The sequence below is a fragment of the Vulpes vulpes genome, chromosome 4 (assembly GCF_048418805.1).
Source record: "Vulpes vulpes isolate BD-2025 chromosome 4, VulVul3, whole genome shotgun sequence".
Taxonomy (NCBI): Eukaryota; Metazoa; Chordata; class Mammalia; order Carnivora; family Canidae; genus Vulpes; species Vulpes vulpes.
The window spans coordinates 129,778,243-129,803,734 of NC_132783.1; the positions used below are offsets into that span (position 1 = coordinate 129,778,243).

General features: G+C 35.5%; 1 protein-coding gene across 2 annotated transcripts in view; it reads right to left on the bottom strand.

The window, feature by feature from the left end:
• WDR70 (WD repeat domain 70) overlaps positions 1 to 25,492 on the bottom strand; it is a 303,275-nt gene that overhangs the window by 97,200 nt on the left and 180,583 nt on the right. For both annotated transcript variants that reach the window (XM_072757062.1, XM_026016676.2), the window contains exon 10: positions 15,602 to 15,776. In XM_072757062.1, coding sequence (XP_072613163.1) covers positions 15,602 to 15,776 — 175 coding nt within the window. The remainder of the gene's footprint in view (positions 1 to 15,601; positions 15,777 to 25,492) is intronic.

The following is a 25,492-nucleotide window of genomic DNA, read 5'->3' on the forward strand; positions in this document are numbered from 1 at the left end:
CAAAGTCTTCCTGGGGCAAGCCTATCTGGGTTCAAGTTGAATGTCCAATTCTAGGAATTAGTTAGTGGGCACTTCTGGCTGCTATCCTCCTCTACCATTTGTAGCAATGGTAGATTCTGGGCCTTTATCTATCACATTTTAGTGATTAGTCTTATTTCTTAATTTGTTTAGAACTAATGTAGGGAAGAGGGGTGCTATATCATGAGAGCTACTAAAAAACCCAATTCACTGAAAAAAAAAAAACACACACACACACACCTTACATGTGAGTATGGAAAAGAATTTAGAAATTCTTATCTCTGGGTAGAGTAGTTATAGATAACTCATGTCTTTCATATGCTTTTCTATTTGGAGTATCTTTACAAATAACTATAGATTACTTTTATAATCAGAAAAAAAAATAGCCCAAACTAACTTACTTTGGGAACCATTACATAGGGCACCAAGGTTTGCACCAAGTTTTCAGAGGAAATCAAGAGCCTTGTGTTAGAAACATGTCTAATGAAACTGAAAAGAGAGTCACAAAATAACTATCTCTAATCATGATTACATGCCATGCAGATAAAAATGTCTTACTTTTTCACAGATATCTCTTAATTACTTTCACTCTAATATTTTGACTAAATTCAAGTCACCAAAAAGTGACAAAAATTACATCATTTTCTTGAATCTGTAGAGCCCCTGGGGAGGCACAAAGAGACAAGCAGACTCCTTACTGAGTAGGGAGCCCGATGCTGATGCTGGGCTTGATCCTGGGCTTGATCCCAGGACCTTGAATTCATGACCTGATCCCATGTCAGACACTTAATCACCCAGAGACCCCTCTTATTCACATATTTTAAACTAAGGGTTTCTGCTGAAAAATGTCTATTTTTTTCTGTCCTAATGATCAATACACATCCACAAATATTCATAGAAGTTTCTATTCCTACCACATTTAGGAGAAAGTTTTAATTCTTCTAGTTTTACTTACAAGTTAAAGTGTTTTAAGAATATTTATAATCTTTACAAGAAAAATACTTATATTAATTCTATTCTATTTTTCTTCCTGTCTTCCCTGGGCAACTTTGGTCAGTATATGATCATCTAAACCTAAGAATTTTTTCAGACATTATTTTGATCAGTTATATTTTCTTCTTTCTGTATGTTAAGACTACATCAATGCAGTGCATAAGTTTTACCTTTTTCAGGATACTGTGCAAGGTCTACATCTCAAAATTAGAATATGAAAGGAAGGACTTTTGGGATAAAACTTAAATACTGAAATTTAACTCAGCAACTACTTATTAAATCCCTACCACATGTTTTCTATACCAGCAATCCAAAGTTAAGAAAGAAAAAAAAAAAAAAAAACAACCTTGTCTCCAAAGAACATATTAACAATGACTTGTAAATTTTTTTGTCCTTAGCCAATTTAGACAAGGCAGGAGATGACCTGCTTCATTTATTCCTCTATTCCAGGGGCAAGGGAACTCAGGGTTTAAAGCTCCACTGCAGATAAAGTCTTGAAAAGATTATAGTAAGTCATTCTTTAAGCAGCTTTATCAAAGTATAATATCATAAAATTTATCTATTTTCAGTGTGTGATTCAATGATCTTTAGTATATTTACAGAGCTGTGCAACCATCACCATAATCTGGCTTTAGAATATCTCCACCAGGGTCATTCATTTGTGAACCATAAAGTATTGCAGCACAGTGATTAGGAATGCAGGTTCTAGTGCAGACTGCTTGGTTCCATAATTTTACTAGCCTTGAGCAAGCTGTTAATACTTTCACTACTGGGTTTCAGTTTTCTCATCTATTTTTAAATTTATTTTTAAACATTTTTTTTAAAAAATTCATTTTATTAATTCATGAGAGAAACAGAGAGGCAGAGACACAGGCAGAGGGGTGCCTGTGGGGTGTCCGATGCAGAGGAGTCCCAGTGGGGTGTCCGATGCAGGACTCAATCCCAGGGTCCCAGGGTCCCAGGACCAAGACCTGAGCCGAAGGCAGACCCTCAACCATTGAGCCACCCAGGTGTCCCTAGCTTTCTCATCTAAAATATGTGGCTAATGATAGTACCTCGTTGTATGGTCCAGAGGGTCAAATGAATTATCATATGTATAAAGTACTTAGAACAGCGGTTGGCATAAAGTGTTCAGTAATGATTAGCTATTACTAATATCATATGCTTTAAAAATCTATTAGAAAAAAGACTGAAAATACTTTTGATGCAAATAAGCATTATTCCATACTGAAGACTAAAACAACCTATAACCACACACGTATTTGATAATAAAAAACCCTGATCAACAGTAATCAAAAATTTAAAAACAAGAATAAGAGTAACTGAAAACTAAACAAACTCAAGATAAAATCTATGATGATCTGATACCACCCATTCACTGTCAACAAATATGTACAGGGAGCACATACATCTTTTAGGGATGGGAAAATAGCAAATAAGACAAAAAGTTCTTGACCTTATGAAGCTCAGGTTAGAAGGAGACAACATGAATGGGCAGACAAATGAAAAACAAAAGAAAATAATTACACAGTGGGAAATGTCATAAAGACAAAAACATATTTTAGGCAATGGTACAGATATAATAGTGTCAGGGAAAGCAAGGGCACTACTCTAGCCAGAAATCTAGTCTCACTCTAGAACTAGCCTTCTTATTCTATATTCTTTATTATTATACTGCTTTGTGGTTCTGAGATGACATTTGCCACAGGTCAGAATACAAAGTCAGCAGCCACATCCAAGACAGTAAACAAAAACCTACATGCAACAAAGGCTCCGAGGTAGGACAATTTGAGCAATGGAAAGAGGCTAGCAAATCTGGAGTTTAAAAGAATATAAATAAGAATGGCAGGTGAGATGGGGCACCTGAGTGGTTCAGTTGGTTGATTTTGGCTCAGGTCATGATCTCACAGTCATGAGAGGAGCCTCCTGTCAGGCTCCCCACTCAGCAGGGAGTCTGCTTTTCTCCCTCTACCCCTCCCCCTGTTTGCACACACACATGCGTGCACACTCTCTCAAATGAATAAATCTTTGAGCAGCCCTGGTGGCTCAGCAGTTTAGTACCGCCTTCAACCTTCAATCCTGGAGACCCTGGATCCAGTCCCATGTCAGTCTCACTGTGTGGAGCCTGCTTCTCCCTCTGCCTGTGTCTCTGCCTCTCTCTGTCTCTCTCAGGAATAAATAAAATATAAATCAATAAATCAATAAATCTAACTTATTTAAAAAAAAGAAGAAAAAGAAGGATGGCAGGTGAGGTCGGATAGGCAAACACCAAATTCCTGTACCATTTCACTATTTGAATCACCCCTTCCCTATCCAACTGCTTGAGGTAATGTTAGGTCACTACCTGTAGATTTCTGGGGAAATTTACCATCACCATGGGCCACACTATGGCAAAGCATTCGTCACTTTAAAATGATGAGATTGGACAGTCCCAGTGGCTTAGCGGTTTAGCACCGCCTTCGGCCCGGGGCATGATCCTGGGGACCCGGGATCAAGTTCCATGTCCGGCTCCCTGCATGGAGCCTGCTTCTCCCCCTGCCTGTATCTCTCCCTCCCCCCACCCTCTCTGTCTCTAATAAGTGAATAAAAATCTTAAAAAAAGAAAAAAAAGATGAGATTTAGAAATGGAAGATTATTTCTTAAAAAACATTTGGCCTAATCCTGTTACTTGTATGTTTTCAGGGTTTATACTCCTGGATAAATAATCTTCTGGTCCATAAAAAGAGCATCATGACTGTTCAACAGCAGCATGGAGGGAATAGCATCTGATTTGGCTTTGACTGAATTGAGTTCTCCACCAGCAGTTGGGGGCTTGCAGCATACATGGCAATATGGTCAGTTTTGAGAAGGGCAGCAAGGCAGTAGAGGGAGATCAGGAGGGAACAAAGCATAATTAAGTGATTTTTTTTTTTTAAAGTTTTTCCATTTATGGAGAAAGTCGTGGGAGATATTCAAAGGCTGGTTAAAGATAAACTGAAAGGCTGTAGGTGTCAGTCGGGGGAAATGTGAACTATATTCAGTATGTGGTAAGCACTGCCACACTGGGTACTGCATTTCATAGGATTTAAACTGAAACTGAGTCATATCAGAGTGGATGGACAGAGAAGGGTAACGATGTACAAAAACACAAGTTGGAGATGATGCAAGTCTGAAGTAGAATGAAAGCAAAGGAGGTGAAACTGAGGGTGCAGATGTGAGAGCCACTAATACAGAATTTATAAGACTGACACTGGTTATAGGAAAGGGAAATTAGCAGGAGAAGAGGTTGTTTCAAAGAGTGATATTGTCAATAAGGAGAGACTGAAAAAAGACAGCTGCTTGGAAAGTCTTATATTTTATTCTTCAAAAGACTCAAAAGAGATTACACAGTATCTTCTGATACATCCTCAAAATATCAATTTTCCAGCTTCTCCAGGGCCTTTGAAAGCAAACTGGGTCGGGTCACTGTTTTGTTCACTGTGGTATATGCCCAGCATGTAGAATAGTACTTAGATCAGAGAACATACTCAATAACTTTTGTGGAATCAATGATGTGATCTCTCTGCCTCCCTTCCATCTATCAGTCCCCCTTGCTCCTTATTTTCTTCCCTACTGGCCCAAAAGGCTACAATTTTACACATTTTGAGCAACTATCTTACCAACATCCTTAATTACATGGCCCATTATCCTTCTGTTACACGTTTCCTATTTTTTTCTCTGAGATTTCATATGATCTTCTCTATAACCCCAATGCCCTGAAAGTTCAAGATGTACAGCTTAATGGGAGTCTTTTTTTTTTAAGATTTTATTTATTTATGAGAGAGAGAGAGAGAGAGAAAGAGAGAAGAGAGAGAGAGAGAGAGAGAGAGAGGCAGCAACACAGAGGGAGAAGCAGTCTCCATGCAGGGGAGTCCAATGTGGTACTCGATCCCAGGACTCCAGGATCACACCCTGAGCCCAAGGCAGACATTCAACTGCTGAGCCACCCAAGCATCCCGATGGGAGTCCTTTTCATTCACTGGAAAATTATGTGTTTCCAGTTCTGACATTCATTCACTCATTCATTTGTTTATTTATTTGGAGCAGGAAGAGTAACTATTTCTCATCTAATTCCATCCTCCCTCCTCGACATTTTTTTTTCTAGAATTTTCAAGTCAAAATACTCAGTGTGTTTTTATTTACTTTTTAGATTTCTTTGACTCTATCTTTCAAAATCCATATGGATTTCCCCTCCTAGTATCATCTATTTACTTTCCAAGAGCTCTTGCTTGAACTCTAAATGTGCAAAAATTTAGTTTCTTGGTTGTAATATTTTCTCTTTCCTGAGAATATGAATTATAGGATGTTTTTCTTAAAATTTTCTTCTGTTCCTACATTTTTTTAAATTTTTATTTATTTATGATAGTTACACACAGAGAGAGAGAGGCAGAGACACAGGCAGAGGGAGAAGCAGGCTCCATGCACCGGGAGCCCGACATGGGATTCGATTTCGGGTCTCCAGGATCGCGCCCTGGGCCAAAGGCAGGCGCCAAACTGCTGCACCACCCAGGGATCCCAGTTTCCCACATTTTTAAAGAGATTTTATTTATTTATTCATAGAGACACACACACAGAGAGGCAGAGACTCAGACAGAGGGAGAAGCAGGCTCCATGCAGGGAGCCCGACGTGGGACTTGATCCTGGGTCTCCAGGATCACGCCCCAGGCTGCAGGCAGTGCTAAACCACTGCACCACCGGGGCTGCCCTTCTGTTTCCTACATTGTCTCTCTCTCCCATCTGAGTTTTTCTGTTTGCTTTAGTTTCTGTATTTCATATTAGAGGATTTCTTCAAATGTCTGGTAATCCTTGTCTGTCCATTAATATGTTAATCCTTGTATGTCCATTAATATGTTAATCCTTGTATGTCCATTAAGAGAAAGGCACTAAAAAGCTGATTAGAAATTCTACGTCAGGGGATCCCTGGATGGCGCAGCGGTTTGGCGCCTGTCTTTGGCCCAGGGCGCGATCCTGGAGACCCGGGATCGAATCCCACATCAGGCTCCCAGTGCATGGAGCCTGCTTCTCCCTCCGCCTGTGTCTCTGCCTCTCTCTCTCTCTCTCTCTCTCTCTGTGACTAAAAGAAAGAAAGAAAGAAAGAAAGAAAGAAAGAAAGAAAGAAAGAAAGAGAAATTCTACGTAAAGAATTGTAAAGGGCTAACAGAAATATTTTAGGCTTTGGGGGCCATATAGTCTGTTGCAACTACCCAACTCTGCTGCTATGATGCGAAAACCACCACAGACAATATGAAAATGAATGAGCAAGGCTGCTCTGATAAAACTTTATGTATGACAATGAAATTTGAATTTCACATAATTTTCATGTGTCATAAAATATTTTTCATATTTTGATTTTTTTTAAGTGCCATGTGTCATGACAGTAGGCAGAATAATGTCCCCCAAAGACTTTCACATCCTTTTTAAAAAAAAAAAAAAAAGATTTTATTTATTTATTCATGAGACACATAGAGAGAGAGAGAGAGAGAGAGAGAAAGAGAGAGATTGGCAGAGACACAGGGCAGAGGGAGAAGCAGGCCCCATGCAGGGAGCCCAATGTGGGACTCGATCCCGGGTCTCCAGGATCAGGCCCTGGGCTAATGGTGGTGCTAAACCACTGAGCCACCTGGGCTGCCCAAGACTTTCACATCCTAATTCCTTAAACTTGTGAATGTTATTTTACATGACAAAGGGGGCATTAAGGTTTTAGACTGAATTAATGTTGCTAAACTGATCTTAAAATCAGGAGATGATCCTGGATTAATGAGCAGATCCAAAGTCACCACGAGGGTCGTTAAAAGTGGAAGAGGGAAATAGAAGAGAAGGTCACCATGTTGTGATGTGAAAGGACTCCACTCACTTTAGCTGGCCTGAAAGGTGTAGGAAAGGGGCCATGAGCCAAGGAATGTGAATAACTGCTACTACCAGAAAAGGCAAGAAAACAGATGCTCCCCTGAAGGCTCCAGAAAGGAACACAGCCCTTAACTACCTTAATTTTGGTCCAGTAAGACCTCTAAGCCACAAAAGTATAAAATTATAAATTTGGGTTGTTTTAAGTCACTAAGTTTGTGGTAATTCGTTACAGTAGCCATGAGACAACAATACAGCCATTTAAAAATGTAAAAACCCTTCTCAGCTTCCAGGCTATAGGAAATCAGATGGTGGGCTATATTTGGCACATGGGCCTTAGTTTGCTGATCCCCGGTATAGGCTCTTGATCCAAATGCCTAGGATGAAAATCTCAATTCTGCCACTTAACTGTAATCTTTGGTAGGCAAGTCAACCTCTTTGTGTCTTGTTTCCTCATCAGCAAAGTGATGATAGTAACAGTACTTCTATCACAGGAATGCTCTAAAGATTAAATGAAATATTACATATAAAGTGTTTAAAATATCACCTACCCCACATGAAGTACCCAGTAATTGCTATTATACTAATAATGGAAGGGAGACGGAGAAACACAGCTCTCCATGAAGATGTTCCCCTTATCTCAGCTCTACTACAATACAGTCTCTAACACTGAAAAGTAATTCTTTTGCATTGTCGGGGTGAGGGAAGAAGAAGGAAGAAGAGTGATGTGGTTGCACATGATAGAGAAGGGAACCCCAGGATAAATCCGTTTGTCTTTTACAGGCCTCCCCAACCTCGGCTAACGTTTCTGTTTTCTCATTCGTGCATCTGGTTTCCAGCTTCCAAAGGTGTCTTGAGTTCTCTTTACTGCTGTCATCTCCCCTATAACTCTCTTCATCCATGAGGGTTTGTTTATGTTTTTAAAAATGCCTTTTCTGTCATTTTAGTGGGTTTCAAGAGGGAGCAGAGTTGAATGTGTTTAATTTTTCCTGTTTTAACTGAAATTCTTAAATTCAATTGCTCTATTATTCCTGGCCTCAAAAAGCAAGGATAATAATCACTTATATTTAAAAGAAAATCTTTTGACCTAACTTTTTCAAAAGGCAGTATTTTCTCATTTAAAAAATCTTCTCATTTTCTCATTAAAAAATGTTGCTTCCATCGCTTCTTGGCCTTTTGGCTAAGATCAAGTGTAAAAAATGTTTCCAACAGTATATGATACTTTCTAAAAGCACTATGAGTAAAACTTGAAAGCTTTCATTAAAATAATTCACAAATTAGAACTTAACTTCAGGGCCTGCAAGTAATTTTGTACAGTTCTGATGGTTATTTGTGTTTTGAGTCAATAACATACTTTTTTGAAAAGTAAACTTCAAAAAATATGCGTGTTAAAAACACTACAGAACAATCTGTATGTCACATGTTTTCTATTCAGTGTTTATTTTAAAAAGGTAATTACAGTTCATACATCTACTCAGGCACGCTAACTAGTGGGTATATGACATTCTCATTAATTGATGGGGACTGTATTTTCATACACCGAATGATGGCTATAACAGGGATCTACAATCTCATCTTTCTAAGCCATACTTTTGGTCACCAAAGAAATCTGTAAAACTCATGACACTTTCACAGTCTGAGTTAAAAAGCATCCTGAGATCTAACTTCACTATTCGATAAAAACTGTAAGCTGACTAGGATCTAAAGAGAAAAAAGAAGAAGACCAATAATTATTAAGAAACTATTATGTGCAAATTTCATTCTAGGTACTTTAAATATATTACTTAATATAATCCTCAAAAATAATCTGACAAGATGGGGATCATGCTCTCATTTCCTGAGTAAGGAAAATGATGCACAGAATGCTCAGGAAACCCAGGACTGATAGACAGAAAGCTTAGAGTAATATATAATGTGACTTACGTCTCAGGTGTCATTTACAAACTGTGCCATAGAAGTATGCAATCGATATTTAGCTATCCATATTTTTTTAGACTCCCAATATTATGACTAATGAAGAGATAAAAATCTGTATTTGAATTTTTAATGATGCTCCTTATGTATTTTTTCAGATACAGAATGTTTTCTTAAAGGATGATATCTAAATAATTTGCTTTTTAAATTGTTTAAAAATACCATTCCCCACCCCCACCCCATAATGTACTTTGCTTCCCCCATATAGTCAATACTTTGCTACTTTAACTTATACTGATATTGGATAAAAGCTTTGAATCATTGTTAAATGACTGGTCTTTGTGGAAAGAAGGGAGAAGACATCTGGAGGAGGGCATGAACCAAGACTTGCACAGTGTTGGCCACTGGAAGTCATGTTTAACTTATGGAAGTCTTCTGTAAGTCTTCTATACCATCAAAATGGACTGCTACTGAAGAATGTAAAGACAGAGCTTACTTTTTCGGAGGCTTGAGACCAATTGTTTAAAATTTTTCATGATTTGAGTAATAAAAAGTCAGTTTGTATAATTTTTTAATAATAAATACCTATTTTGAAAAAAAAATGATTTGAGAAAGATAAAGGCATCATTATGAGAAAGATAAAGGACACTCAAAGAGTACAGAGAATTCAAATCCCAAAAAGCTCTCCATGCATTAGTCCCAAGGTTGGTAACTAAAGTGTTATGTTACAAAAATTGATACACAAGACTAAAAGCAATTGTTTTGGGCTGAAATAGTCTCAAACGGAAATTTTTTAATGAAATTGAGTTATTCACATTTGTAAATGATAGTAAATGATAAATAACTGTAATGAAATGTTTTCCAAAGCAAAGTTATGTGACATTAAAACTGCACAACAAATGACAAGATTGGAAATGAAGACAAAATACCATTTGCTAAAAATATTTCAAAGTATTAACCTTTTTAAAACTCCAAAATCTGCAATACCATCAGGTTAACACTCTATTTAAGGGAAGTCTAATTTGTTCTAACTGTAAAAATAAGAAAGGTGAGGTAAATATTACTGTGAGAGTAAAGAGTGTTTTTCTCTTCAGTGGCTATGACAGCTTCATAACAATTCCAAAAAGCACAGAGAGAAAAAGCTATCCATAAAAAAAATTACTACAGAATGTAGTTAACCAACAGTATGAGAATTTGGCCTGAACTAGTTTACATGAGGTGTGAGAGAAGAAGGATCAAAGCTGTATTATGGAAACTTAACAGAAAATACTATGAAAAACAAATTTTTAAATCTCAAAAATAATCTATAAGATACAAGGCACAGCAGATACTGTCCAATAGTGAGGAATGATTTCTGTGAGACTTTAAGCAACGTAAAGGTACCCAGGGACTCAAGTGCCACCCACAAGATATTCTCTTTATTCTGCTTTATTTTCCTTGTGGTACTTGCACATTAGCTGAAATTATAGCTTTATGGTGATCTTAAAAGACTCAAAATGTTTTGAGAAATAACAATCTCAAAAGAGCCTTTCAATGTGACTGCTTTGACACAGATTAGCCCTTGTTAGGTTGGTTAGTAAAATAACAGCACTATCTCATTGGTTATCTAAATTCCACACCCCTCAGAGGTCCTGACTCTAAGTACCTACCCTGACCCTCTTAGCCTTCCCTAACACTTCCATATTCTGGACACTATACAAAGTAGCTATACAAGGTTATAAATTATCCTACAGATTATTCTTTTTTTACAACCACTTAATGGGTTTAAATTTCTTTTGTCTCATTCTCAGTGAGGTGGTAGGTGTTTCAACATACTAGTGAAATGTTCTTAATGTAGACAGCTAGCTAGCTAGCCAGCTACCTATAGATACAGAGATATGAATAAAAGTACAGAAGAACACATACCAGGTAATTTGCAAGCATTATGGGGTAGAGATAGAATAATGAGGGCAAAGAAGTTATTAATAAACAAATAATAAACTTTTTGAAAACTTTATCTTTCATGTGTGTAAAATTATGATCCCATTTAAATAAATTAGAGCTCTACCGATTCAAGTAAAAAAAAGCAAATTGCAAATTCTCTTTCTATATAAAAATTAAACCTTTGTGGGTGCCTGAATGGCTCAGTCAGTGAAGCGTCTGACTTCAGCTCAGGGTTCTGGGATCAAGTCCTGCATTGGGCTCCCTGCCTAGTAGGAAGTCTGCTTCTCCCTCTCCCTCTGCCACTCCCCTTGCTTGTGTGCTTGCTCTCTCCCTCTCTCTCTCTCTTTCTCTCTGTCAAATAAATATATCTTTTTTTAAAAAAAAACTTTTAATCCATGTTTCTACACACAAATAAAGGGAAAGGTGAAAAGAGGACATAAATCAACCTAAGCTTAACATGGGTAATCTGACAGTGACTAGAGACATTTACATATCTGTAGTACACTGGATCTAAGCTACTACTGGTGACTTTATTTCCCATATTCTCTCTCACTGTTCTCTTATGCACCGGGGGGCTTCATTTGCCCAGGAACCTATCTCCCAATGTCATTACTAGTTCTTGCCCAAGTCCTTCTCAGATCCATACCAAACATTCTCTAGGATGGCTGATAGTAGGGGGATTGATCAGCCACTGAGCTGGAGAAATGTCTCTGCAGTATCTCTTAGGCTTGAGGTTTTCCTGGTAAAGGGTTGTAGCATGTGATCACTTCCCAAAATGCACAGCCCCAGAATCTGTGCAGGGGATGCAGGCAAAAGGAGAAGTAAGAGGCAGTCAGGTAGAGGGTAGTCAAGCTGTTGCTGACCAAATAAAACAACTTAAAATATATTTTTTAATTTTATTTATTTATTCATGAGAGACACACATACACAGAGAAAGAGAGAGAGAGAAAGAGAGAAGCAGGCTCCACACAGGGAGCCCAATGTTGGACTCGATCCCGGGACTCCAGAATCATGCCCTGGGCCAAAAGGCAGGTGCTAAACCACTGAGCCACCCAGGGATCCCCAATTTAAAATATTATTACTTCCCATCACCTGTGTCTACAGAAGGCATGCATAAATAAATAGATAAGATTGTCTCCATTTTCTTACCCAAATCTTAGTTTACAGCGATTGCAATACAAGTAAATACAGCATGCTCTTTTAGTAAAGGTTCTAGCATAATGTAGATTCTTAATAGGTATTTTTTTTTTTAATTTTTATTTATTTATGATAGTCACAGAGAGAGAGAGAGAGAGAGAGAGGGGCAGAGACACAGGCAGAGGGAGAAGCAGGCTCCATGCACCGGGAGCCTGATGTGGGATTCGATCCGGGGTCTCCAGGATCGCGCCCTGGGCCAAAGGCCGGCGCCAAACCGCTGCGCCACCCAGGGATCCCATTAATAGGTATTTAAAAAACAGCAACAGTGCTTTGAAAAAAAAAATATATCCAAAGAATTTGCTATGTTTTTATATGAACAGAAGTCACTAGATATTTGTCAGACCATACAACGCTGGAATATTTTAAAAGTCAGAAGTTAGACTTGAGAGCCATGAAAACAGTTTTTAAAAATCCACCTATGTTAATACAGATTGCATAATTTTACATCATTAAGGATATACTAAGAATAACCTCAATTTCTTCCCATCCCTTCTCTACCTCTCTCACTGTATTTTCATATAAATATAATAGTTTTTATGTTGCTATTTTTAAATGTCTTCCTACAAATAAGTCAAAAACCTTATTTTGCTACCTTTGCAGAATACATTCATCCACTTATTCATTCAACAAATGGTTACTGAAGATCTGCTGTATAATAGGCATTTTTCTTTGCTCTGGGAATACAGCAGGAAGGAAAAGAGATAATAATCCTTTCCTTTGTAGAACTAATATCCTACCAGAGGTAAACAGCCAATAAACAAGTATGTAAAATATATGGTAGAGTATGTTAAATGGTGATCAGCATGAGGGAAGAAAAGAGGGATAGAGAGTACCACTGGTGGGGAGAAGGTGGCAATTTTATGTAGGGTGGAGTCAAGAAGTCTTGCTGAGAAGAGAAAATGTGAGCAAAGAACTAAAAGAGGTGAGGCGGAGGGACACCTGGGTGACTCAGCAGTTAAGCGTCTGCCTTCAGCTCAGAGTCCGGGGATTGAGTCTCACATCAGGTTCCCCTCAGAGAGCCTGCTTCTTTCTCTCTCTGCCTGTGTCTCTGCCTCTGTGTGTCTCTCATGAATAAATAAAATCTTAAAATAATAAAAAATAAAATCTTAAAATAATAAAAAATAATTAAAACAAAAAAGGTGAGGGGGGAAAGCTATGTGAACATGCAGGAGACACAGGCAGGCTGCAAAGGCTTCTGCATACATCAAACCTGAGTCAGGGTGTATGCTGTTACCTCTCCAATGTCACCTCCCACTATTCTACACCTCCCTCACCTTGCTCCAACTACACACTTTCTTGCCACTGCTCACATATATGCTGATGAATGGGAACCGAGAGCCCAAGGAGGCCATGCAGACCTGTAGAAGCTTCTCTGAAAAGCCCTCCTTCTGAAATTGACAGGCCATCATCACATGACTGAAAGGGATACTGGGGAAGCAAACACTCCTCTACAACAGCACTGGCCAACAGAACTCTGCAATGACCGGAACGTTCTTAACTGTGCTGTTCAATAAATAGCACATAACTACACCCATGTGGCTATCTGGTACTTGAACAGTGCCATGTGACTACAAAACTGAAATTTCTATTGTAAATTTTAATTACTTTAAATTGAAACACTCAAATGTGGCTAATGGCTATCATACTGGCCAACATAATTCTAGAGTAGAGGTAGGTGCTAAGAACACAGGAATTTATCACTAATAGACACCTTACTTCTAAAAAAGAAATATTTCATTTAATTTGCTAAAGTTAAAGTTGGTCTAACGAGAATTCTATAATTAGGTAGAGCAATTATGATAGTTTTACTTGTCACAAAACACAGACATGTATTTATCACTATTTACCATGTAACTCTCTGGCTACTGCATGGACAAACTACTGCTATAAGGCTTTTTTACCTCAGCTTCAGTGTTTCCCTGTTAATAATTTGTTATTGCTGAAGTAATAATTAAGATATTTTGTAAAATTCTCTTCTTAAATCAAACTGTATTTCCTGCCGGCAAGTTTTTTCTTCTCAATTTGATTTGTCTTTAGGTGACATATATTTACACTCAAATGTCAAAATATGAATTTAACAAACAGGATGTGGTATAATAAGCTGTAACTTCATGCACTATTAAATTCTAACAAAATAGTACCAAACACTATACAATTAGGCAAAACAGCTTAAAAGATTTGGGGGGGTGGGGTGGTAAATTGACATTAAAACAGCTTTGTTTTTTACAAAAATGGAAACAGAAGATACTCATTGTTTTAGGAGACATACAAAGTCAATCTTTAAAAATTATACTCAACTTTATAAGAATATATGGGAAATGCCCACATATATGCATTATACTAAACACACTGCTATTACAGCTACACTAGAAAACTTCATGACTTAGAATTTTTATGTTTAATTCAACAGCACCAGAGACGATGAAAGCCAGTTACTAAAAAATTTATTGCTTGGTTAAAACTCCGTTTACAATTCAAAGGATTTTAAAAATCTCTGTGCTGTTATGAAGCTTTATGGGGTTTACAATGGAGATGAAAACAGAAATAAAAAGATCTGACAAACAGAAAATGCCAAAGATATTTTCAGCATTATCAACATGGATTCTTTTTTTCCCTATTATTACTTTTTACTTTATTCCTAGACAAACGATTTTAACTCATCTACCTAAACAGACAACTATGTCTCCTAGGGTCCCTTTTGAAATGTAAATGGCTGATGGGCAATTTTATTTAAAAAGAATATTCTTTTCATAGTTTCTAAAAAGAACTAGAATATAAACTCTAAAAGGCAAGAATTTTTTATAATCTGCAATATTCCCAGTGCCTACAATAGTGCCTGACATATAGTAGAGATACTTAATAAATTCTAACAAATTACTAAAATAATCATTTTTCAGAATCTTTTATTAAAATAACAATAACCAATATAAATAAATAAATAAACAAACAAACAAACAAAACAAAACAAAAATAACCAAATAGCATTCTAACATTAGTGTAGATTTTCACTTTAACATTGGTAATACAGAATCATTCCACTTACCAAAAAATCTTGTTTTACCATCTCTACATAGAACAAAACCCTTTTTAAAGCTTATTGGTAATTCTAAGAATTAACCAAAACCTTTCATATTCATTATTTCATAGAATTATTTCTGTGATCTCTTCCAATTCCAAACTTTATTTATTCTAATAATGATCTAAACTGCAAAAGAAAATCTGACACCTATTCAAATGGAACGTCACAGAATGTTAAAACAAAGTATTATTTAAATTACTACAAAAATAATTGCAAAACGACTGATGAACCATTGCCGATATTTCATGGTTTTCTTAAATCTTTTAAAGGATATTTTCTGCTTAGTCTTATTTTATGCTACTATCAGATCGATCGCTTTCAAAATCAAGTACACTGACACACCAAATAATAGAACTGCACTATGCTTTTTAAATTTTATACTAAAAGATCTACTGTATTTTAAAAACAAAATCTAATACACATTGGAAAATACTGAGCTGGAATGTTTGCTAAAATGCTGTTTACTGCAAATGTCCCAATGTTTTATCAACTAACACTGAAGTTTAAATTAGGGCTAAACTCAGGAAACTGACCTTCATAATATTTTAACATGATGTTTGTCTTTATAAGGTGTTTTTCTTCTAAGAAAAGCAGACTTAAATGTCTTAGACTTACAGTCATATTTCGGTCCCAGATCTGTATGCTTCCATTCTGGCAGGCAGCTGCTATGAGGTTTCCATCTCTACTGTATGTGCACGTGGTGGGAATTACTTTTTTACCCTGCATCGTCCGTGGTTTAAACACACTTCTTTGCTTCCTTGGATTTTCAACTTCCCATGTCCTCACAGTCCTAAAAACAATGAAGAGATTTTCATTTACAAAAAAGAAAGGAGTTTAAAATTCAGAAGAGCTCATAAAAAGCACTTCACCTCTTAAGCATATAAATCTAATAATTATTTTAAAATAAAATGCGTACTGTAAAACATTCTCCATTTATAAATGAGGTTACTCACTGCAATAAAGGGAACCATCTGAATCATGTTGTCTTCAAATCAAACAGCAAGTAGCAAATTCTACTTCAAGTTTATCAGAGTTATAAGTTCTGACCCTATACAACAGTGGCCTTCAAACAATTCTGACTATACTGTCCGATCAGTAAAACTGCTGAATATACACCAGCTATATACACACATTAATTTCTAAATTACTTACATGTGTTAATGCACTGTTATATAATACACTCCAGAAAAAAACACTGAAAAAATAAGTCACTAAAAATGAATGATGTCCTACTCCAGGGTCCAGGCAAAGATCTCATGACTCTGGGGGAGAAGCAGAAACAAAACTGTCTGCCCTGAATTTTCAACAAGTAACAAGAAACAGGAGTCTAGGCCTGGGGGAGGTACGGAGTACCCTCCTGCTCACAGTCCCAGGCAAAGGAGCACTGCCACTAAGAAAAGCTAGAACAAGACCCTTATAACCAGAGAAGAGAAGGGGAGGGGCATAAAATAGAAAACCAAAGATGATTTTAGTGAGTTCTTGGCAGAAACTATTCAAGCCAAAGCACTATGGAACAATATCTCTAAAGTTCTAAAAGGAAAAAAAAGCCAATCTAGTATTCTATAGGCAGCAAAAATATATTTTAAAAATATATATGGTAAATAAAGACTTTTTCAGATGAATAGAAGCGATAATGAATCGCTTCATTCAAGATGAATGAAGAGATAATTCATTTCCTTCAGACATGTACTACAAGAAATACTGAAGGAAGTTCTTCAAAAACAACAAATATGATACAAATGGAAATCTGAATCTACAACAAAGAAATGAAGACTGCCACAAATGGTAAAAATGAAGATAAATTTTTTAAAACGTTTTTTAAAAATGCCTAAATCTCTTTAAAAGATACATGGCTGAAGCAAAACAATGTATTGTAAGGTTTATAGCATATGTTCAAGTAAAATATATGTCAACAATAGCACAAAGGTTGGGAGGAAGACACAGAAGCATAGTTTTATACTATACTGGAAATGGTATAATATTATTTAAAGAGAGACTTTGACACATTAAAGATATATATTACAAACCCTAAAGCAATTGCTAACATATTTTTATGATAATATATAATCATGGAGATAAAATGGAAATGAAACAAAAACAGGAAGGGATAATAAAGAAAACTATAGGATAAATATAAAACAAACAGCAACATGGTAGGTTTAAATCCAATCTCATAAATAATTACATTAATTTGATATAATCTAAAAACTCTAATTAAAAGGCAAAGATTGTCAGACTGGATTAGGTAAAAGCAATACCCAGCAGATTCTTTCTCTTAAAAAGACACAAAAATGGGGCGCCTGGATGGCTCAGATGGTTAAGCACTGACTCTTGGTTTCCACTAGGTCACATGATCTCAGAGTCCTGGGATCCAGCCCCATGATGGACTCTGTACTCAGTGCAGAGTCTGCTTGTCCCTCTCCCTCCTCCTCTACCACTCTCCCCAGCTCATGCATGTGCACACTTTCTCTCTCTGTCTAAAATAAATAAAATCTTCTTTTAAAAATACACACAAATGTTTAAATATAAAGACTTAGATAGGGATCCCTGGGTGGCGCAGCGGTTTGGCGCCTGCCTTTGGCCCAGGGCGCGATCCTGGAGACCCGGGATCGAGTCCCACATCAGGCTCCCGGTGCATGGAGCCTGCTTCTCCCTCCGCCTGTGTCTCTGCCTCTCTCTCTCTCTGTGACTATCATAAATAAATAAAAAAAATTAAAAAAAAAAATTAAAAAAAAAAAAAAAAAGACTTAGATAGATTAACAATGAAAAGAGGGGAGAAATGTGCCAGGTGAACATAATCAAAAGAAAGCAGGAGTAACAGACCATATAAATGTCTGACAAAGTGGACTTCAGAACAAGAAATAAAACTAGAGATAAAGAGGAAACTTTCATAATGAAAAAGAATCAACTGATCAAGAAGACATAACAATCCAAAATGCATATGCCACTAATAACAGAGCTTCAAAATATGAAAGCAAACTTAATAGAAATAAAAGGAAATATAGCAAATCTTTATTTATATTTGTATACTTCAACACCCACCTCTCAGTGACTGAAAGAACAAGTAGGCCCCTCCCTGCCCTCCCAAAATCAGTAAGGATACAGAAAACCTCAAAAACAATGCCAAACAAGTTAAGCTAATTGACATTTATATAACACTTTACCCAACAAAAAGTGAATGTGCATTCTTTTCAGGTGCACAACGAACATACTCTGGGCCATGAAACAAATATAAACACACTAAAAATGACCAAAATCATACAAAGTATATACACTATCAAAAATAAAATTAAATAAGCAGCAGTACAATAAATGTATCTGAAAATATATCTTTTCCAAAACATTTAGAAATCAGGAAATACAATTCTAAATAATTCATGACTCGAAAAAAAATCACAAGGGATAGCAGAAAAAGTTTTGAACCCAACAAATATGAAGATATATATCAAAATTTATGAGATTCAGCTAAAATACAATACAGAAGGAAAATAGCACTAACTGTATATGTTAGGAGGAAAAAAAAAAAAGCCTTCAAATCAATGACCTAAGACTCAACTTTAAAAAAACTAGAAAAAAAGAGGGGCTCCTGGGTGGCTGTCAGTTAAGTGTCTGACTCTTGATTTTGGCTCAGGTCATGATCTCAGGGTCATGGAATTGTGTCCTGCTTCACACTGAGCATGGAGCCTGCTTACGATTCTCTCTCCCTCTTCCTCTGCCACTTCTCCCACATGTGCATGCTCTTTCTCTCTCATAAATAAATAAATAAATAAATAAATAAATAAATAAATAAATAAATAAATGATTTTTTTAACTAGAGAAAGAAAATTAAACCTAAAGCAAGTAGAAGGACAGAGATAATAAAAATGAGAGTACAAATGAGTAAAATAGAAAACAAAAAAACAACACAGGAACCAAAAACTAGTTTCTTGAGATCAATAAAATTAATAAACCTCTAACTGGATTGATGAAAAAAGCAAAAATTGGAGACAGTATCAAATGTCAACATCTTGAATTAATGAGAGGACATGATCATAAAGCTTAATAACATTAAAAGGATAATAAAGGAATTTCATGAATGAATTTATATAAATAAATTTGATAATTTAGATGAAATGAATAAAGTTCCTTAAAGGACACTAACTACCAAAGTTCACTCAATAAAAAATAAATAACTGGACTATTCCTACATGATTAAAAAGCTAAACATATAGCTAAAAATCTTCCCATTAAGAAAACTCTACATGGCTTCACTGTTGAATTCTACCTAACATTTAAGAAAGAAATAATACCAATTCTATACAAACTCTTCCAGAAATAGAAGAGGAAACAATTCCCAACACTCTTCATTCTATAAGGCCACACTACCCTGATGCCAAAACCAAAGTCACTACAAGAAAAGAAAACTATGGTTCCATATCCCAGTAAACACAGACGCATAAATCCTTAACAAAATACCAGTAAATTCAAACTAGCAGCATATAAATAAAAATAATACTTCACAATTAAGGGATTTTTAAACTAGGAATGAAAGAATAGAAAGGAATGAATATTAAACAATATATGTGTCACATCAACAGACAATAAAATATAAATGATCATCTCAATCCATGTAACATAAACATTTGAAAAAAAAAATTCCAACATTCATTTGTGATAAAAACTCTCCACATACTAGGAATAGGATGGAACTTCCTCAGCCTAATTGAGGACATCTATGAAAAACTTACAAATAATATACTTATTAATGAAGAAAGAAATTAATTAATTTCCTCTTATGGTTGAGAACAAAGCAATGATATCAAACTCTCATTATATACTGGAGTTGCCAGTCAGTGTAATAAGACAAATAAAAGAAATTAAAGGCTTATAGACTGGAAAGAAAAAAATAAAACCATCTTTAAGAGACCATATGATCAAGGTGCCTGGGTGGCTCATTCATTTAGGCAACCAACTCTTGGTTTCAGCTTAGGTCATGATCTCAGGATCATGGGATCAAGCCCTGTGTTGGGCTCTGGGCTTGTTACAGAGCCTGCTTGAGATTCTTTCCTCCCACCATCTGCTCCTCCCACAGCTCTCTAAAATAAATAAATAAAATCTTAAAAGAGAGAGAGAGAGAGAGACCATATGATCATATACATTGAAAAACCCAGGAATCTACAAAAATACTACAAAACTAATAGTGAGTTTAGTGAGGTCACAAGAACAAGGTTAAGAATCAGTTTTATTTCCATAGACTAACAACAATTAAATGCTGAAGTTATGAAAATAATATCATTAATAACAGTATGAATAAACATGGAATTTCAAAAGGATGCTTAGTATCTGTACACTGAAAATCATAAAATGTTTCTGAGAGAAATGAAAGATGATCTACATATATAAGATATACCATATTCATGGATTGGAAGAGTCAGTTAAGATTTCAATTCTCCCCTAATTAATCTCCAGATTCAACACAATTTCAATCAAAGATTCAGTAGAGTTTTTTTGAGATAGAAATTAGGTAAGGTAATTTTAAAACATATATGGAAATGCAAACAACTTGGAACAGTTTATACAATTTTGTAAAAGAACAAAACTAGGGAATTCACTCAAGTTTCCATATTATCTTCTAACTCCCATATTATAACACCAATCACATAAGTTGTACTTACACATATTAATATCTATTCCTTCTATAAAAAGAGCCACTTGAGAGCAAGGGTTCTCTCTCTCTCTCTCTCTCTCTCTCTCTCATCTTTGTATGCCTAGAGTCTGCACCATCTCTTAAACATAACAGGAACACAACATATACTGACTGGGTCCTCAACAAAAGCTTGTCAAAGAATAAAAGAAATTCACTGCCCGTCTAAGCACTTTAGAAATTAACTTTATTGAGGTATAACCAACATACAATAAATACAACTTATTTTTAAATGCACAGATTTCAAAAGCTGTCATTTTCTGTCTAATACTTATGATTTATTTCAAATGAAGGTTTGGGGTTTTTAAAAATAACTTTCTCCTATCTTCCCTCTAAGCTTTGTTTCAGAATTTAATCAATTGCTAAATAGTACCAAACCCTAGTTTTCAGAGTTGTCAAACCCATGCCTGACATAAGACTGTACTGACTGCATTTTACAAACCACTGACCAGCAAAATTTTAGTTCAAGTAAGAGTTTGGAAACAGTACACACAGAAACAACAGAAAGGCACCTTGGAATTCCAGGATTTAAAGGAACCTACTGAGAAACCAAAGGGACAATTTCTGACAAAGACACACTATCAGAAGTGTGACAGATACAGCTAGCAACATACTCCAACATCCATTCTCCTTTCTTCTCAATTAAAGTCTATTATTTTCCAGCCTCTCTTGCAGCTAGATGTGATGAAATGTGGAAATAAAGCTTTGGCCAAAGTAGTATAAATGGAAGGGTAGCACAAGACTTTGGGAAAGTCTCAAAAAGAAGCTTGCAGATCCTTCTTCAACCCTTCTTGTTTACTTCTTCCTCTGCCAGCAACCTGGGCATGATGCTGGGCTCAGGCAGCATTTTATCCCAACAAAACAGAAGGTACCCTGATCCTTGATGACACAAGGGCCATAAACCAACTGTGGATTACCTATGTCTAGACTTCTCTTATTGAGAAATAGATAGATGATAGAAAGGGGGAGAAGAAAGGAGGGAGAAAGGGAGGAAAAGTTTATTAGGGGTATAAAATACAATGAAATTCATCTGTTCAAACATACAGTTCTGTGAGTTTTGAGAAATGCATAGTTATATCAGTCCAAAAAGTTTTTTTTTGGTTGTCTCTTTATGGACCACTCTTTCCCTTACCAGCTTTAACCCTTGGCAACTACTGACCTGTTTTGTATCTCTAGAGTTAACTTCTCCACTATTATATAATGGGAATAATATTGCATGTAACTTCTGAGTCTGGCTTCTTTAACTCAGCATAATGTTTTTGAGTCTTTTTTTTTTTTTTTTAAAAGAAAGATCTTTTTTTTAAATTTTTTTTTTTTTTTTTTTTTTTATTTATGATAGTCACACAGAGAGAGAGAGAGGCAGAGACACAGGCAGAGGGAGAAGCAGGCTCCATGCACCGGGAGCTTGACGTGGGATTCGATCCTGGGTCTCCAGGATCGTGCCCTGGGCCAAAGGCAGGCGCCAAACCGCTGCACCACCCAGGGATCCCAATGTTTTTGAGTCTTATATATATATATATATATATCTCAGTAGTCCATTCCTTTTTTGCTAATGAATAACATTCCATATATGGATATACCACATTTTATTTGTCCATTTACCAAAAAAAAAAAAAAAAAAGTTTTTGAGTTGTTTCCAGTTTGACATTTTTTAATTGTTTCTTTATTTTTATAAAAATAAGTTTTCATATCTCTTGGCTAAATACCTAGAAAGGAAATTACTGATCATATGGGAAGTATATGTTTAACTATATAAGAAACTGCTAAACTTTTCCAAAGTGGCTATTTCATTTTGCATTCCCACCAGCAGTAGATGAGAATTCTAACTCTCCCACACAAAAATATGATCAGTTGTTTTTTTTTAAGTCCTTCTAATAGGTTTTGTATTTTAATTTGTATATCCTATATGATTAATAATGTTGGGAATCTTTCCATGTATTATTTGCCATCTGTTTCTCTTCTTCAGTGATGTGTCTCTTCAAATTCTTTGTCCATTTCACATTTTTGTTGTTTATTTCCTTATCATTGTATTTTGAGAGTTCTTTAGGTATTCTATATACAAGTTCTTTACCAGATATGTGTTTACCAAATAGTTTCCAAGTCTGTAGCTTGCTTTTTTAAAAATAGTCTTTCAAAAAGATGTTTTTAGGTTTTGATAAAGTCCTTTTATCAAATTATATAATACCATACTGAAGAAATCTCTGTCTAACCAAGGCCATAGAAATTCTCCTATGTTTTCTTCTAGAAATTTTATACTCTGAAGTTTTAGAATTAGGTCTATGATCTATTTAAACTAGTTTTTGTATCTGATACAAAGCCAAGGTTCATTTATATATAAAAATACATACATAGATATACATATAGGTAAGTATCCCAATTGTTCTAGCACCATTTATATCTGAGAAACATAAAATCTTACCCTCTACTGAAGGTATTCTATATAGCTTACTTGTCTCTTATCTCCATTCACTATGCTTCCCACAGTTGAGAAATACCGTGTGTGTCTTTTCTTTCTATCCTTGGCTCTACAACAGTGGAGATAAACTATGATAATTTCTCTTTTTTATAACTGAACATCTCCAAGTCAGATACTACTTTAAAATTATGATATAAAAGGCCCCACACAAGTATAAAATATCATTATCTGGCTTGTTTAAAGTTCTTCATCACTAAAAACTGGGATAATAATACCAACAATAAGGGGATTAAATGAGATTAGGGATGTAAACGTGTCTAGCATAGTACTTGGAACACAGTAGGTACTCAATAAATACTAGTTCCTTTCTGCTCTTCCTCTTAGACTATAAATAAAACATTAAAGCTAATAAAACCAACAACTAAGTACATTCCATTTGTTTCAGTGGTATATGAACAGGTTGAACTAATTATCAAAATATCAGAAAGGGGGGAAAAAGCACCTAACCTGGCATATAGATGTGTGAAACATAATTTACATAGCATCTGATAGTGACTAATTACACTATGGTTTTATGGCTCTGATACTCTGAATCTTTGCCTTAGAAAAAAATGGATGCTAAAGTGCTAGGCCATTAGGTATCTGTCTAAACATTTTATGCTGAAGAACACATATTTTGAAACTTGGAGTGAGATCTGGTCTTGTAAAATTAAAACTGTGTTTCATAAAAAAGGATTTAAAAATAGAAGAAGGATCTGCCTGGGCCTTTCTGGACATACAATGAAAACACCCAGAAGACAAGAAAAAGACACAGGTGGGGTCATTACATTGCCCCAGGCACAAATGCTTTCTGTCTTAAAATTTTGAATTCTTTCCAGATACAAGTTCTAAACTTTCTGGCATCAGCTGCATAAATGCATCACAGCATTTGGCAGAAGTCAAGGGAAGCATTAATTTTGCATGGAAATCACTTAAGAGATCTTGGTTTAATTTTTCTTGAAAGACTACACAAGCAACTTGAGTGATGTAAAAGCCTGAAACTTGTTGGCTCTCTTGGCAAAGTCAACAAGAATGACCGTCTTTTCAAAAATGCCCAAATATGAAGGTACTGAAATTCCAGAAATGGGAAAAATGTTCTAGCTTCTATATAAACGCACAATAATCTTTACAAACACACATAATTCACATATACACACAACAATTAATACAATTGCATTCAGAAGAAATATATTTGGTGCTAATGCCTTATATTTACCATCATTAAAGTTAGATCTTATGAAATCTAGAGTTAGACTAAGGGATAAACGCCACAATAAATAATCACTTACAGCCTTAAATTTATGGCCAATTGACTTTCAACAAAAATGCCAAAACAATTCAGGGAAAAAGAATTGTTTTGAAAAAGTCTTTTCAAAAAATGCTGCTGAGGCAACTGAATATCCATATGCAAAAATGTAACTGTGGACCTTTACTTCACATCATACAAAAATTAGCTCAAAATAGATCACATAAATTTAAAACTCTTAAACATGACCTTAGATTACAAAATGATTTCTTAAATACTATACCAAAAGCATAAATAATAAAAGGAAAAAAAGGTAAGTTAGATGGCATTAAAAATGTATGTGCTTCAAAATTCAAAAGATACTGTGAAGAAAGTTTAAAGACAAGTCATAGGTTTGGAAAAAAGTACTTATGTATCATATACCTGACAAGGGACTAGTATATCTAGAATATTTAAAGAACTTTTACAATTTAATAAAGAGATAAGTGATACATTTTTTAAATAGGCCAAGTTATGAATACATATTTCATTAAAGAATATATACAAATACCCAACAAATACAAATCAAAATCACAATGAGATACCACTTCATACCCACTAAAGAGCTATAATCAAAAAGACAGACAATAATAAGTGTTGGTGAGGGAGGAAAGAAACTGGAATCCTCATACATCACTGGTAGGAATGTAAAATGGGAGAGCCTCTTTGGAAAACCATTTGGCAGTTTTGTAAAATATTAAACAAATTTACCACATGACTCAGCAATTCTACTCCTAGGTAGCACGCAAGAGAACTGAAACTATATCCCCATGTACAACTTTAACATTAATGTTCATAGAAGCAATATTCATAATAGCCAAAAACTGGAAACCCAATGTCCATCAACTGATAGCTAAGTGGATAAATAAAATGTGAAATACGATGGAAAACTATTTAACAATAAAAAGTAACAAAGTACTGATACACACTACATAAGACATTCCTGAAGCTGCCATAACAAATTACAAACTGAGTGACTTAAAGTGACAAAAATTTATTCTTTCACAGTTCTGAAGGCCTGCAGTCCACTCCTTCTGAAGCTCTAGAGGAGAATTCTTTGCCTCTACCAGCTTCTCTGGCCTG